Source organism: Cebus imitator, unplaced genomic scaffold, assembly GCF_001604975.1.
Source record: "Cebus imitator isolate Cc_AM_T3 unplaced genomic scaffold, Cebus_imitator-1.0 Scaffold0, whole genome shotgun sequence".
Lineage (NCBI taxonomy): Eukaryota > Metazoa > Chordata > Mammalia > Primates > Cebidae > Cebus > Cebus imitator.
Genome location: NW_016107315.1, coordinates 15,324,223 through 15,338,756, shown reverse-complemented (window position 1 = coordinate 15,338,756; position 14,534 = coordinate 15,324,223). Strand labels below are relative to the sequence as shown.

General features: G+C 44.9%; 1 protein-coding gene across 1 annotated transcript in view; it reads left to right on the top strand.

Annotated features, from left to right (window-relative positions):
- The window catches only part of LOC108306191 (putative neuroblastoma breakpoint family member 5), an 18,940-nt gene extending 4,723 nt beyond the window's left edge, over positions 1–14,217 (top strand). The window contains exons 5-12 of the mRNA XM_037736789.1: positions 990–1,068; positions 1,934–2,145; positions 3,390–3,441; positions 3,573–3,670; positions 4,054–4,254; positions 8,802–9,038; positions 11,074–11,239; positions 14,184–14,217. Of these exons, the coding sequence (XP_037592717.1) occupies positions 990–1,068; positions 1,934–2,145; positions 3,390–3,441; positions 3,573–3,670; positions 4,054–4,254; positions 8,802–9,038; positions 11,074–11,239; positions 14,184–14,217 (1,079 nt within the window). The remainder of the gene's footprint in view (positions 1–989; positions 1,069–1,933; positions 2,146–3,389; positions 3,442–3,572; positions 3,671–4,053; positions 4,255–8,801; positions 9,039–11,073; positions 11,240–14,183) is intronic.
- Positions 14,218–14,534: the final 317 nt, after the last annotated feature.

Here is a 14,534-nt window from a genome sequence, read left to right as displayed (position 1 = left end):
CTAGATTTTCTTCTAGGGTTTTTATGGTGTTAGGTCTTATGTTTAAGTCTTTAATCCATCTGGAGTTAATTTTAGTGTAAGGTGTCAGGAAGGAATCCAGTTTCTGCTTTCTGCACTTGACTAGCCAGTTTTCCTAACACCATTTATGTCTCTTCATTTCTTGCTGGAACATGGTCTTTGAGGCAAAAGGCAGCATCTGTTAAGTTTTAAAGGACAGGAAGGAGGCTGTGACAGGAGGCAGCTTGTTAGAGTAAAAAGAGCCCTGGACTAAGAATGAAGGTTCCCAGGCTCTATCTTCAGCAATGTCTTTAGCAACTGTGAGGAACTGATTAATTCATCCTTCCTGAGTTCCTGTCTCTAAATCTGTAAAGGCAGGCAAACTGTCTCTTGCATTCAAATGTGGGAACACTTATGACTATATTTCACAATGAGATAAAGTCCCTTCTGGTGTTGGAGAAGGCACTTCATGTGGGGGCATTTGGTAGTAGGAAGTGATCTAGACTGGAGCACTCCCCATGGAGAGGGTGTCCCTGGATAGCACAGTGGAGGTCTCTTGGAGGGCCCATGAAGTCTCCGATGTATGGAGTATGATGGAACAAGTTTGTCTGTCCTGTCCTAAGAGAAAGACGCAGGTTTTAATGCAAGCTGTGACAGGACACAGAGCCTGTGCCTGGGTATCAGAACTGTGGCAGGATTGCGGAGATAGCTGCTGAAGCTTAGAGAGAGGCTGGGCAAGCCTCTAGTAATATGGGGAACAAGGAGTCTTTTCAGTATTTGGCCACAATTTGATGGTGACCCTCCAGACCAGAAACACATTCCCTCATGGATCAGGAGAACATGCCAGGGCATTTTGTTGAAGATAAAACATGAGAGCTTTCAGCACAATGCAGACCCATACATGGATGTTCATGTCTCAGTGCACATAGGGCTAACTGTGCTTCCAGTGGGTAAAGTGGGAAATTTCTGAATAGACACTTCTGTTTTTACAGAAAATGATGAAGATGAAGATGAAGATGAAGATGTTACAGATGAGGACACTGAGAACATACAGGAATCACCTGCTCCCAGGTAACACTGAATAGTCAGGAGTGGGTAATGGGTGGTAAAATATGGAAAAGGTCTCAGAAAGAACACAGGTAGGTGAAGGTAGTCACATATTCCAGATGCAGGATACAGACAGCTGCAGAGTGCACTGATTTCATGAATTAACCAACAAGGAAATAGTGCTGTTAACATGCTTGTCCATTGTCTTCATGGTACCTGTAAGCATGACCCTAGACGAACTCACTAGCCTTAGGGACTTTCTGCACACACAAAGGAGACCTGTCCTCCCCTGTAGTGAAAGCCAGGAGGAGATTCAAAGCCACTTTCTACATGGTTGTCTTTAGACTCTTGTTAGGGAAGAGAAATAGCAAGGAGGCAACCAGCAGAGGAATTAGGAACACCTAGCAAAGTTAAACACCAAGAAAAATACCTAGAAAATATTTACATTTCACATCACAATATTAAAATTAAAAAAAAAAATCTAGAAGTCACACCATCTCTGGAGTCTATCATGGCTCGGACACCTGTATTCCCTTGGCCACAGTATGTTAAACGCAATCCAGCTTAACACACATGATGTGGCAGCTGTTTTTGGTTCTGTGTGTGTGCTGTCAAGACTGTACCATACAGAAGCAGCTGAGTCTCTGTCTTCCTCAGCTCCTATCTGTCCAGTGCAGTAAACACCCGCTGCTCTCTTCCTCTCTGGTTCCCATGGCAGCCATGCTCTGTTGCAGAGAGAGGAGAATTGTCTATTCCTTCTTAAACGGAACCTCCCCTTTGCTTTCTGGGACCACTACCTTATGCCCTGCCTCAAAACCAGCTGGGAATTCCTGGGGTCCAGTCCCTCTTGGTTTAATCTTTGTCATCTTTATCCTACCTGGCTCATCAGGGAGGTGCAGAAGGCTGAGGAAAAGGAATTCCCTCAGGACTTACTGGAGGAATGTGCTGTCATTTGTTCAAGCAGCTACGGCGCTTCTGACTGCAGCCAGCCTCACAGGAGTGCCAAAGTCACATTTGAGGGAAACAAAGTCGACTCTGCTCTGCCTGTAGACAGCGAATGCTCTCAGGATGAAGGGGAGGAAGCTCCAAACATTCTCCCAGGTAGCCTGTATATCCTTTATCCCTCGTACCTCTGTCTAGGCTGAGGAAGATCAATTCTGAGGATGGGCTGTATACATACACATTGGTTTGAATCAGAAACTAGGATGAAGCCGGGGGCAGTGCCTCACATCTGTAATTTCAGCACTTTGGGAGGTCCAGGTGGGTGGATTACTTGAGTTTGGGAGTTCAAGACCAGCTTGGGAAATGTGGTAAAATCCATCTTTACAAAGAATATAAAAAATTACCCAGGCATGGTGGGGCACACCCGTAGTCCCAACTATTCAGAAGACTGAGGTAGGAGAATCATCTGAGCACAGGAAGTTGAAACTGCAGTGAGTCATGACCACACCACTGCACTCCACCCTCACCCTGGGTGACAGAGAGAAACCCTGTCTCAAAAAAAAAAAAAAAAAAAAAAAAAAAAAAAAAAAAAAAAAAAAAAAAAAGAAAGAAAGAAAGGAAGGAAGGATGGGAGGGAGGGAAGGAGGGAGGGAGGACTAGGATGGAAGGTTAATACAGATACCAGTGGGTCCGATGGCTTTCCACTTCTCCCTGGCCCCAATATCAGGCTACTGGACCACAAGTAGGTGTGACTAATTCATAGCCACCTGTGTACAGGAGCTGTATGGGAGGTATCTGTCAGGCCTCCTAGCTCAGTTCCTATGTCTCTTGTCCCCTGTAATGATGTAATTTGTGTCCCTGCACAATGTCCATGGAGTTTCTATGCTTGTCCACGGCCACTGACAGCCTTGCCTATGTACTTGGAGATGTTGTTTCCCTGATTTCACTCTTCTCGGCCTCAGTCTTGGTCTCCTTTGAGTCAGGTTGTCCTAGCTATGCAGTCACCTTGATATCAGGAGGTATATAAATAAAAGTTCTCTTACAATTCATTGACCAGGATATATGATAAAATAAATCAGTATTGCAGCAATACTTCTGGAGAGTAATTAGGACCATTTTTGAAGATCATGGGAAAAAATTTTTGTTTAATTGTTTGCACAGACTTAGGTCAGAAAATATGGGATTATGATTTTAGATGAGGGAGATTCTGTCCCATGGGTCTGGAAAGCAGGCTCATCTACTTCTGACAAGACTTCATCTAGAGCACATTAGAACCTTCCTGTCAGAATATCACATTCTTACACTGAGGATATTTATGTCCTTGTGCTATGTCTGGACACTGATTTGGTCTTGTTGAAGTGTGATTTGCTTACTGTGACTTGCTCTCCTAAATTTCTTTACAGGAAATCAAAATGATCATGAGGAAGAGGAGGGAAAAGTACCAATGCCCCCCAGGTAACTGTGGATTTGTGGGCTGTTAGCTCAGTAGTGACACCTGGAGACCAGGGATCCAGGGGAAAATAGGACAGGAAGTGATGAATAGAACTGTCTCATCCATTCATCCACAAATTCCCTCTCAAGCATAGGAACGGACAATCAGTTGAGCCAGGTGAACTGACCAAACTCAGGGATTTCCTGATCTCACCTGATGTCTGCCTCTTTGGCATTATCACCATGTTTACAAGTATTTAATAGCAGGAGAATGAATGAAAATAACTCACATCCTGCTCACAGTTTTGAGAACAAGTGATGTGGAGGATACAGGAACTCTTTCTGTGAAGATTCAAGAACCTGTAGTCAATTGGCTTCTGATGCTAATGTCAACAAAATGTATGCAGAAGTGCTAAATGCACTGTGTCCTGGCAGTTTCCCACAGGGATCCCTCCATCTCCTTCCTCCTCAGCTCATTGTCTGCCCAGTTCACTGAGCACCTGCCGCTCTGTCTCCTGCTTGAGACAGGGAACGATGGTTATGTCTTTCTGAGGGGACTGTACTTGGCTTCCTCTGGCCCCTCCTGTGGTCCTCTCTGTAGAACCAGCTGGGCGCAGTGGTTTTGCTTCTCTCCAGTGTTTATCTTCTGTCTTCTTTCCTCCAGGCTGAGCTGGGAGCTGCCAGAGGTGAAGGAGCAGGAAGTCCCAGAGGACTGCTTGGATGAAATTTACTTGACTCCTACAGTTCACCATGACCTGTCTGACTGCCACCAGCCTTATAGCAGCACCTTGTCCTCACTGGATGATCAGCTCGCATGCTCTGCTCTGGATGTAGCCTGTGAGTACTCCAGCCTGAAGATCGCAAACCTCCAGTGTCTTCCCAGGCAGCCTCCATATGTTTTGTTTCTGCAGCTTGTGTAGCTGAGCCAGGCCGTCAATGCAGGCAGGCCATCTACATTGAGCCTGCTTTGAATCTGGCTCTGGGATCCAGTTTCGATCACATACATCCAGTGGGTGAACCTTCCTCTACTCCTGTCCCAAGTGACTCCTCTGTCACCTGGCTTCTTCTTGCAAGAGCAGGCTGTGAGCATAAAAACTGGAAAGGGGTTAGGGCTTTTAGCAAGTTCTTGTCCACAGTAGCTCATCTGGACGTATTTGCATAACAAACCTTCTCCTTTAAGATAGGGCATCTCTTCTTTCTGAAATTATGTTGCTAACGACATGCCTTGAACAGTGCCCTTATCTCTTCTCTGACCATCCACACATGCAGGAAGTTTTGCACAATTATCTGGAGGCCTGTTTTATGATTCCTGTGTCTCATACTGGATTCTCTTCATCACAGATCCCCAACCCAGGGGCCATCCATGGACCCTTGTGGGTCCATGACGTGTTAGGAAATAAGCCGCACAGCAGGAGGTGAGCGGTGGGAGAGCATTACTGCATGAATTCCACCTCCTGTCAGATCAGCAGTGGCATTAGATTCTCACAGGAGCTCGGACCCTATTGTGAATTGTGCATGCGAGGGGTCTAGGCTGTGCACTCCTCAGGAGAATCTAATGCCTGATGATCTGTCACTGTCTACCAGTGACTGTCATCCCCAGAAGGGAACATCTAGTTGCAGGAAAACAAGCTTAGGGCTCCCACTGACTCCACATTTTGGTGAGTTGTATAATTATTTCATTAGATATTGCAGTGTTATAATCACAGAAGTAAAGTGCACAAAAAATGTAATGTGCTTGAATCATCCCAGTCCATCCCCACTACCCTTGTCCTTGAAATATTATCTTCCATGAAACCAGACCCTGGTGCCCAAAAGGTAGGGAACTGTGGCTCTACTTCCTCTGCTGCCTCTTCCCTCACTATGCAGTCTAGCATCCCTTCCTTTATGCACGGCAAGGCTTGCATGCTCTGCAGAGCTACAGTGTTTTTTTCTCTGTATGGGTTTCTCATTTCAATCAAGATTTGGTCTCAGTGCTATATTCTCATGAAAAACATTGAGATCTAGTGTCCCTTATGAGCTATTGGCCTAACCGATGAACCAAGCAGAGTGGTTCCTGTCCCCATGATGTCCAGAAAACCCTTCCTCTGAGCAAGGGCCTCTTGGTGTAGCAGCTTCATGGATATGTAGAGAAAACTTTCAATTTTCATTTCTTCTTGCTCATTGTGTTTAATTCCATTCTGGGAGTTTCATGTGGATTTTTGGGAGTTTCATCCGTCAACTTATTTTCTAGGAAGAGCAAGTAACTCTGAGATGTACCCCAGCATAACTGATTATGTTGTAATAAAATTAGCAACAATGCTAGGTGCGATGGCTCATGCCTGTAATTCCAGCACTTTGGGAGGCCGAGGCAGGTAGATTGCTTGAGCTCAAGAGTTTGAGACCAGCGTGGGCAACATCATAAGACATATCTCTATGAAAAATTAGCAGGGCCTGGTGACAAACACCTGTAGTCCCAGCTACTTGGGAGGCTGAGATGGAAGGATCACCTGAGCCTGGGAAATTGAGGCTGCAGTGAGCCATGACTGCACCACTGCACTCCAGCCTGAGCAACAAAGTGAGACTCTGTGTCTCACACACACACAAAGAAAGAAACTAACAACAACAACGTTGGCCTCTATTCTGTTTTGGTCAGTGAGTGCCTTTCCTGCTGGGACCATCCCCTTTCCCATTTTGTATTTCTCCCTGAATTTGAGAAAGCTAATACTTTTCTAGGATCACAGTAATTCATGAAACAAATAAAATACACATTGGCCTTGCATCTGCTGTATGCCCTGGCCCTTGCCAAACAAGCTCCATCCTGCTATGAAACATTGAGGGCTCAAGAAACGCTCCCAAGTGGGCAGTGGCATTGCCCTGTTAGAGCTGAGGATGTTGGGGCTCTGGAAAGTTTCCTGCACTTGCCCAGGATGCCCCAATTAGTCATGGTGGGAATATAAGCCCCTTGTCTGCCTGACTCCATGGCCCAGTTTCTGTCATTTCTTTGTGTGGGGACCTGCCAGGTACTGAGCCACTATGGGTGCTCACCCTTTTCCTTTTGTAGAAATTATTTTGAAATAAAGTCAAGTTGAAACAGAAAAGTTGCTGGTCTAGGATAAAGAACTCCAGTAGCCCCTGGCACAGACTTCTCAAGAAGGATTACCCCTGTGCACTTTGTCCGTGAGCAGAATCAGTGGCTCCTCCGGTTCCTCCAGGGGGACCTACAGCTCCCACAGGCTCTCCCCTGGAAAAGCACTCAGGGGATGAAAGGTCCTAGTCTCTCCCCACCCCCTGCCCCCAGGGTTACGACTCTCAACTTGGCCATGCTTGGATCCTGGTAAATCTGTGGAGCTGCATCTCATGAACACCCCAGCCAGGATGTGGCTCCTACAATAAGAAAGGGAATTGCTCCGACACATGTCTCAGAAGTGAGATGCCTGTGATGTGGGCCAGCCCTGCCAGGGCATCAGCTGACCTGGGCCAGGAGAGGCCACATTCATCTAGGCAAACGGTCCGAGATGAATGAATGTGCCCTTCAAATTATGCAAGGATGCTTCCTGCGTGTGGCTTCACAATAATAATGTGTGAATAGTGTGTATAGTGCACAGCCCTGACCCCAGCAGCCGTGTCAAAGTGCATCTGCTCTGCCCATCCTCTCCCTGCAGAGAAAAGCTTGGTAGATTTAGAAAGAATACAACCTAAATTATCACGTGATCTTTTATCACAGGCTTTCCCAACCCGCCCAATTAACAATGCCACAGTACTTCAGAAGTTTGAAAAAAACTTTTCCTTTTACATCTGAAAATGCAAATATTCACAGTATAAGTTTAATAAGACTCTAGAAAAGACAGATAAAATGACGTGAGAAAATTAAGTAGTGAGAATCAAAGACACTCACAGAGCTTGATTTGAAGTAGCAAGTGCAGAGACTCAGAGAGGGAGCGATGTGTTTGCCCAGCCTTCATCAGCCAAATTTGTTGTTTCAGGATGTTTTCCTCATTTGCTCAATATAAGGTATCTTAAAATGTAAGAGTGTCCTAAGTGGCTGAGGGTTAATCATCAGTAAAGTGTGCCCTGAGCAACTAGGGATGCCAAACCTGGCTGAGAGAATGGCTCCTGGACAAAGACCACAAAGCTGGATGGCACCTGGTGCAGGGTGGGCCATGGAGGTGTCAGCATGACTCCAGGGAGAATCTGTTTGAGGCGATGCTGGATAGGAATGTGGGGCAGATGTTAGAAGTAGCACAGAGGCAGGGTGAGGGGGACAGTCACCCACTGGGCAGTGGAGAGAAAGTTTTCAGATGCAGAGTGGGAACATGGGAAGAACAGGGCTTCTGGGTGATAAAACTGCTGAGACAATTCCTAGAGTGGAGATGGCAAAATCAGAGAAAGCAGAGACGGAGCGTGTAGGAAACCAGGCATCAGTGATGAGTCTGATACACTGTGCTCTCAGGGAGATGAAAGAGAATAGACACATGGAAGACATTTTTTAAAAAACTTAGAAAACCTTGGAGAGAATGAGGATGTGGAGAGGCGAGGAGAGAGAGGAGCCCTTCAGCAATGTGGATCCGGCCCTGTAGGCGCCGGCCCTGTGGGTGCTGTCCCTGTCCTGAGCCTGACATGAAATGGCGTGAGGTCATTGGGAGAGTTTCCTTAGTCCACTCTGAGAATGTGCAGTCCTTTCCCTGTGGAAATAGAAATAATTTTCTGCCTGAACCCCACTGGAGGAGTGGGTAATGTGAGGACTCTGCCCTGTGTTACCTTCCTAAGGAACTGCATGTGCTGATCTGTAGCTCTTATGGCTTCTGAATTTCCGCCAAGGAAGTGGTCCATCTACTACATTGTCTATGGTTGCTGACACCCACTATATGGCAATAGGATGGAGATTTGTGGGCAGGGGGTTAAACCATTATAGGCAATGGCAAATTCAAAACGTCCCAGATCCCTGAAAAGTTTGCCTCACTTAGTGTTTGGTTTTCCTCATGGTTCTTTCTCAAAGCCTCATGGCTCTAACTGTTGCCCTGTTCTTATACACCTGTGTTGTGGAGAATAGCTCCTCTTCTCCTATGCTCTGAGGGCTCTCTAGAACTTTCCTTCTTGGCACAGGAAAGAGATTAATAATGACAGACTAAGTATCATGATGTTGTTAGCCAATCCAACGTTCTCTGGGCTGAAGAAGGGGTTTTTCACTTCAGAGACACCCCAGCCCTGAAACTCCAGCCCATGTCAGCATCCCCAGGCACAGAAAGGAAAGGTGACATCACCTACATTGACGTGATATGTGTCTGTGTGGCCTGGGTCACTGGGTGGCTTTACTGAGAGGCAGGGACAGCAGCAATGGGTGTCCTGGGTGTGCTTCACAAAGGGAAAACTGAGATTGTTCCTACTGAAGCCCCTTCTCCTTTCAGCTCCCACCCAGGAGGCCTGTCCCCAGGGGACTTGCAGTGGAGACTGGAGCTACCACTTGGCAGAGGTGCAGGCTTCACAGACACAGCTGGAGCCAAGCACCCGGATGACCAATTGTCTGCAACTACAGCTGGATCAAGGGATCGACTTCGGGAATGGCTTAGCCAGGCAGGGCCTTTCCTCCACCACCTGCAGCTTCACAGCCAATGCTGATCCTGGGACCCAATGTCCCTTTCAAGGTAGGGAAGGAAAGGGGAATAAGAAGGTCTAGACCAGGTGTTGGTGGTCACGGTGCTGTGGGTGGAGAAGAGAAAGGGGCCTCTCCGTGCCCACTCAGGGTCAAGTTGAAATCCATGATGCTCCAACCCAGTGAGGTGAGCAAGAGCCTGGGGCTTAGGACAAAATCTGCTCTCAGGTCCTGGGTTTGCCTGTTTCTGGTTGTTCACTTTGGCCAAAGATTTTGTCTTTTCGGGGTATAAATATCTGTTTCCTCATTGCAGCTACCTAAGAAATAATATCTACCTGTCATCATTGTTGAGAGTATTAATTATTATAATTTCCAATGGGTCTGATCAATAACAATTGCTCAATAAACCTATAAATAGCTGTTATCTAATCCATTTGTCTTCTGCCAAATTTACATTTAGAAAGTGACTTCACAGACTATGTCTTCTCTGAGGTAGAGCAATTGTGAAGCTCTCTGTTTTCTACAGACCCCCCTTCCTTTCCTTTCTCACACACACTCCTCTGCCAGTTTTCTTCCTCTCCTTCCGCATCCCTCATGAAGCCAATTTCCACTATCAGGAACTTTCAGTAACAACCTATGAGGTACATTCAGTAACAGTGTAAATCCTGGGCCCACAAGTCAGTCTCATGACATGTCCAGCTCCTTCTTCTTTTCTGCTCTTTTTAAAAACAATGGGCAACTTTCACATGGAAAGTGTTCATATCAGTGCCTTTTATGAAACTCCATTTAGTTCATCATCTCCACTCATGTTCACAGCCATGTCCTCAGTTTCCATCTCACAGGGATCTAGTTCTGCTCAGATTTCCTTAAAACCCTGGGTCGTGTTCATCTTCATTCTCTGTCCTACTCAATCTCCTCCTGGAGCCCCTGGGGCTGCCTGGTGCTCATCTGTCAGGTGATGCCCTCGGCTGAGGAATGAGGGGACCCCTGTCCTCAGGAGGAAGGAGGGTCACGTGAGATAACACCATCTGGGTCCGTGGAGAGGACACACGGAAGGCGCTCAGTGGGTATCAGGAGATGCGCAGTCCCTGATACGTGCCTTGATAACTTTTATTTAAACTGATTTCTTCCCACCAGAATCTCCTTTGCTTCTCTGTGGATTCTCACGCCCCAAGCCAAGACTCACCCCAGTGGCTCAGACACACTGTCTCTTGCTCACGTTCCCTGGAGTGCAGAGCATGAACCAGGCTCCAGGTAAGAGGACAGAGTGAACCCCTTTTGTCTCATTCATATTTTCGTTCAGCTGGTGATTTCTCCTGCTGTCTAACGGGTCATTTGTTTCTCTCCACACATTTTCTTTCTCGTTCTTCTCATGTTTCTTTTTTTTTTTCCGATTCAATGGACCAGAATAGTCATTATAACATTACATTTAATATCTTCCAAATCCCTATGTAATATTTCTTCATTAGATTAATACATACAGATATATTCATTGATGTCATTTGTCATATAGATTATGTGTATTTGGTGTGTGTGCTATATAGGGTGTATATGTATATGTAATAGATCATACAATGGTACAAGTTTTGTAAATTCTCCAGGTTTAGGCTTCCCCGATTCTTTTCTCTCATCAGCTGCTATAACCTCTGTCTGGTCTCACCTCTATTTCTCATGGGCTGCCACCCTGCCAGTCCCTTCCATCCCCATCACCTGTTTGAACTCAGCTCTGATTTAACTTTCATTTTTATAATCTCTTCCCTCACCAAAGCCCAGCCTACACACAGTGTGATTTCCTTGCTTTTGCCTTATTTACCAGAAAGCTATTTGTGTTTCTTAATCCTGTGTTTCTTGAATATTTTGGGGGATTGAGAGTGCCTTTGCCTCCTGACATACTTGTCATTACTGAGTAATGTAAAAAAAGATCAACAAAAAAGAAAATATTAAAATGATTCTATTGACTTCTGCTCACACTTTGGACGTTCTTGTCCAAGGCCACATTCCTGATTTGATGTCCTTTGGGTGGGAGAGAAAGTCACAATAAGATCGTGGGTGCCAGTGGATGCCATTGGCTGTCGTTTTATTTTCAGAGCTGGTTTTAGAGCCCTCCGCTGGGATGAAGAACCCTCCGCAGCTGGAAGACGATGCACTTGAAGGCTCAGCAGACAACACACAAGGACGTCAAGTCATTGGCCATATTGACCACTCAAGTGTCCTAAAACCAAAGAGTATTAAAAGAAAACTCCCGTTCAGCAAGTGGGTTCCCTGGCTTTCACACTTAGGGTGCAGAGGTAATCACATCTGTGAATCTTAACTGCACTCACTTCTTATTTCTCTCTGTCTATGGTGGCAGCTTATTCTCCCACTATTTTTCTCTTCCATTTGTTCTCTCCAGTATCTGCTATTACCTCTGTCTGGTCTTACCTCTGTGTCCAATGGGCTCCCACCCTGCCATGCCTTTTCTGTCCCCATCTCCTCTTTGCTCTCTGAACTCTGTTCTATTCCTTCTCCTTCTGCTGTCTTGAGAGTCCCTCTCATGGCCACAGGATTGCCAGGTCTCCTTGTTCTCATCCAACTGCATAGTTTAAGCTGCTGAACACAGGGTTTTTTGCCGAAATTGCACACGCTCTTGGGAAATTTACCTTTCCTCCCAGCGTCCCCAACTCCATTATCTCTTTCTGCAGAAAGCATTGCTTTAATACATCATTTACACATAGGTTTTTCTCTTGAGTTGGATTTTGAGCAACTCAATTTATTCAACCCTTAATCATCTCTTGTTCAGGTGAATGAGAAATGTGAAAACTAAGCACAAAGAGCCCCACTTAGAAAACTAAACTAGAACCAGGTGGGAGTTCCCTACTAGCCTGGAATCAGGTTAGTCTTCAGCCCCAGATGTGTAGCCTTGTGACAATGTAGATGGAGTTGACAGGGACTCAGTGTTCTCACCTCATGGACTCATTTGAGCTGACATTAACTGGAGGAAATTTATGATTGTCTAAAGTGACATCACTCCAAAAGTACATGCAGAGGACAGGACTTCAAAACTGCATACATCATGAGGTACATCATTCTAACCTCTCTCCTTTTTATTCTCATTTCCACTTCTACAAGTCCAGTTCAGGATCTAAAATGCAACTCAGAAGAATCTTGAGACCAGTTTATATGAGATAGCACTTTCTAAATTATCTTTGAGAAAAGTGACTCCAGGACCAGCTTTATGCATACGCAAGATGACAGACAAGAATCTATCCACAGGACAATCTTTGCTTTGGCCCAGCCCAATTGATAAGAGAGAGGTTTCACTGAAGTTGTCAGAGAGAAGACCAAAATCCTTGGAACCACTGGGAACAAAGCCAATCATGAGATAAATGGGAAAGGAAAGAAACTGATGGAAATTGGGTTGTTCCATTTAGTATCTTTATATCCTGCTGCCATGTAATAAACACCTGGTGAGATTTCAATTAAGATGAATGCCTTGAACTCACACCTTGAGGTTCTCACTTTCATGACCTAGAGTGTGGTTTGGGTGTCTGTAGTTTTAAAATGCTCCCATGTGATTCTAATATGTGGCAAAAGAGAAGAAGGACCACTGGTCTTCCTTGACCTCAGGTTACCAACATGGAAGTGCCCCATATGTGTAGCTAATCCAAAGGCTGCACGTCCATCAGCCTTTGATGGGACCTATATTCCCCTCTCAACAGCACTGTTTGCATAGCATAGAAAAAATTAAGCAGAAAAACAAGAAAATTAAGAGATTAGACCTTTAGGCCCTGTTTGAAGTACGCTTCCTCAATTTTGAATACAAGATAAAGTGAGAAATAGTCATTGTATTAATGCGTAATGTACAGAGATAATACTTCCCATATTACATGTAATGGAATTTAGTATATTCTTTGGCAGTTTAAAATAAAACTTTCAGTTTACATTTAACTACACACATTTTACAGCCCACTAATTGGCTCAGCACTGCAATGTGAACGTTTCACTTTTGATCAGTTACTGTCCTTCTGCAAAGCCCCAAAAGAGAACTTACTGGTCTCACTCTCCTGAAGAGAATACAATAACAATCAAGACTGAAATTCCACAAGATATTGTATATGAATACTTCTTTATGCCACTATTGACACTGACGTTAAATATTAAACGGTAAACTTTCCCAAAATATACTTAAGAAAAATAATAAGTAGGAGGGGAGAGTATAGTAAAACACAAACTAATCCTTTTCACTTTGTACTTCAGAGTTTTGTTGATCTAGATATTGAGAAGATTAGATGCCTTAAGATGTAAGCAGGTGTGGAATCAACTTCCAGGCAATAGGGAAAATAAGTAAGGCCATAATTACACTCCCTGCTCTCTCTTTGCTAACTCCATTATGAGTATCTTTTTTTTTTTTCTTTCCTGAACCCCTTTCAAAGAATACTTATAATATTTGTTTTCTTTTAAAAAAATGTTTAACCAACCAAACAAGCACCACAGACATCATATTTCTTTGTAAAACCTTATTCCTGTCCCAGCCAAGGTGATCCAACAGCCTATCATGACTGTTGAGACCTCCAGATTGGAGCCTTTCCTCTAGCTTCCTCCAGTCTTGACTGAAAGGGCCTTCGTTCATGTGTACTATTTCCTGGGCTGTCAATAGCAAGTCATGTTGCCTTAGTTCAATCTTACCCTCTGTTTTAAAAGGTGGAAATGGACGTGGATGTTGTCTGATGTTCCTGCTGCTTCTTATATCCAGAGTTCTTCCCATGGCCCTCCTGCTCTTCCCTAGAAGACTGGGACATGGAGTTGTAAGGGGGTGGGTTTCTCTGAAGAGTGTCCTCTCCTTCTGCAGCCCTCTGTGTCTGAGCATGCATGATTGATGCTGAGACATCCTCACTGAGAAGAAAAGCCATCACTCTGCTGCAAACAGAGGGTATCAGGAGGAAAGGGGCTGATGTTCCCGGCTGCTGGTTGAGCATAGGAGGGTTCCCTATATCCTGCACCCTAGACTAACTGGAAGATCAGGGAAATTCAGGGGCATTTTCTTCTTACTTGTGGATGGTGCTTTCCTTTCCAGTCAGCCCAACCCTCACCTTCATCTCAAGTACCCAGCAGGAGATCAGTTTGCCACTGGGATAGCACCACTTAGCAATCCCTCCAGACTCAGCCTTCGAAAGGACCTGATGAAAATGCTAATTTGATTTATCTCTCTCCCCTACAGGTACCAAATACTGCTGGAAAGATGCAAAGAATGAAAGGATGTCACAAAAAAAGTCGCTTTTCCACTTTATGAGAAAAAACTAAAACAGCAAAGCAAGTTGAAGTCCAAATACAATGACACTGCAAGGATCTTTCAGTGAGGATTGAATTTTAGATCACAGAATGCTCTTGATGATTTCAACCAACTAGACTTCTTTGATTTGAGAAGCCACAGTCCATCCTAGTCCAATTGTGATCAATACCTAGGGAGACCAATTCCCAGATAGACAAACAGCATTGACAGACCAACAGCACTGACAGACCTTAGCCCCGCTTCTCTCAATTCCCATCCTGTAGAGAACAGAAGTCTGGA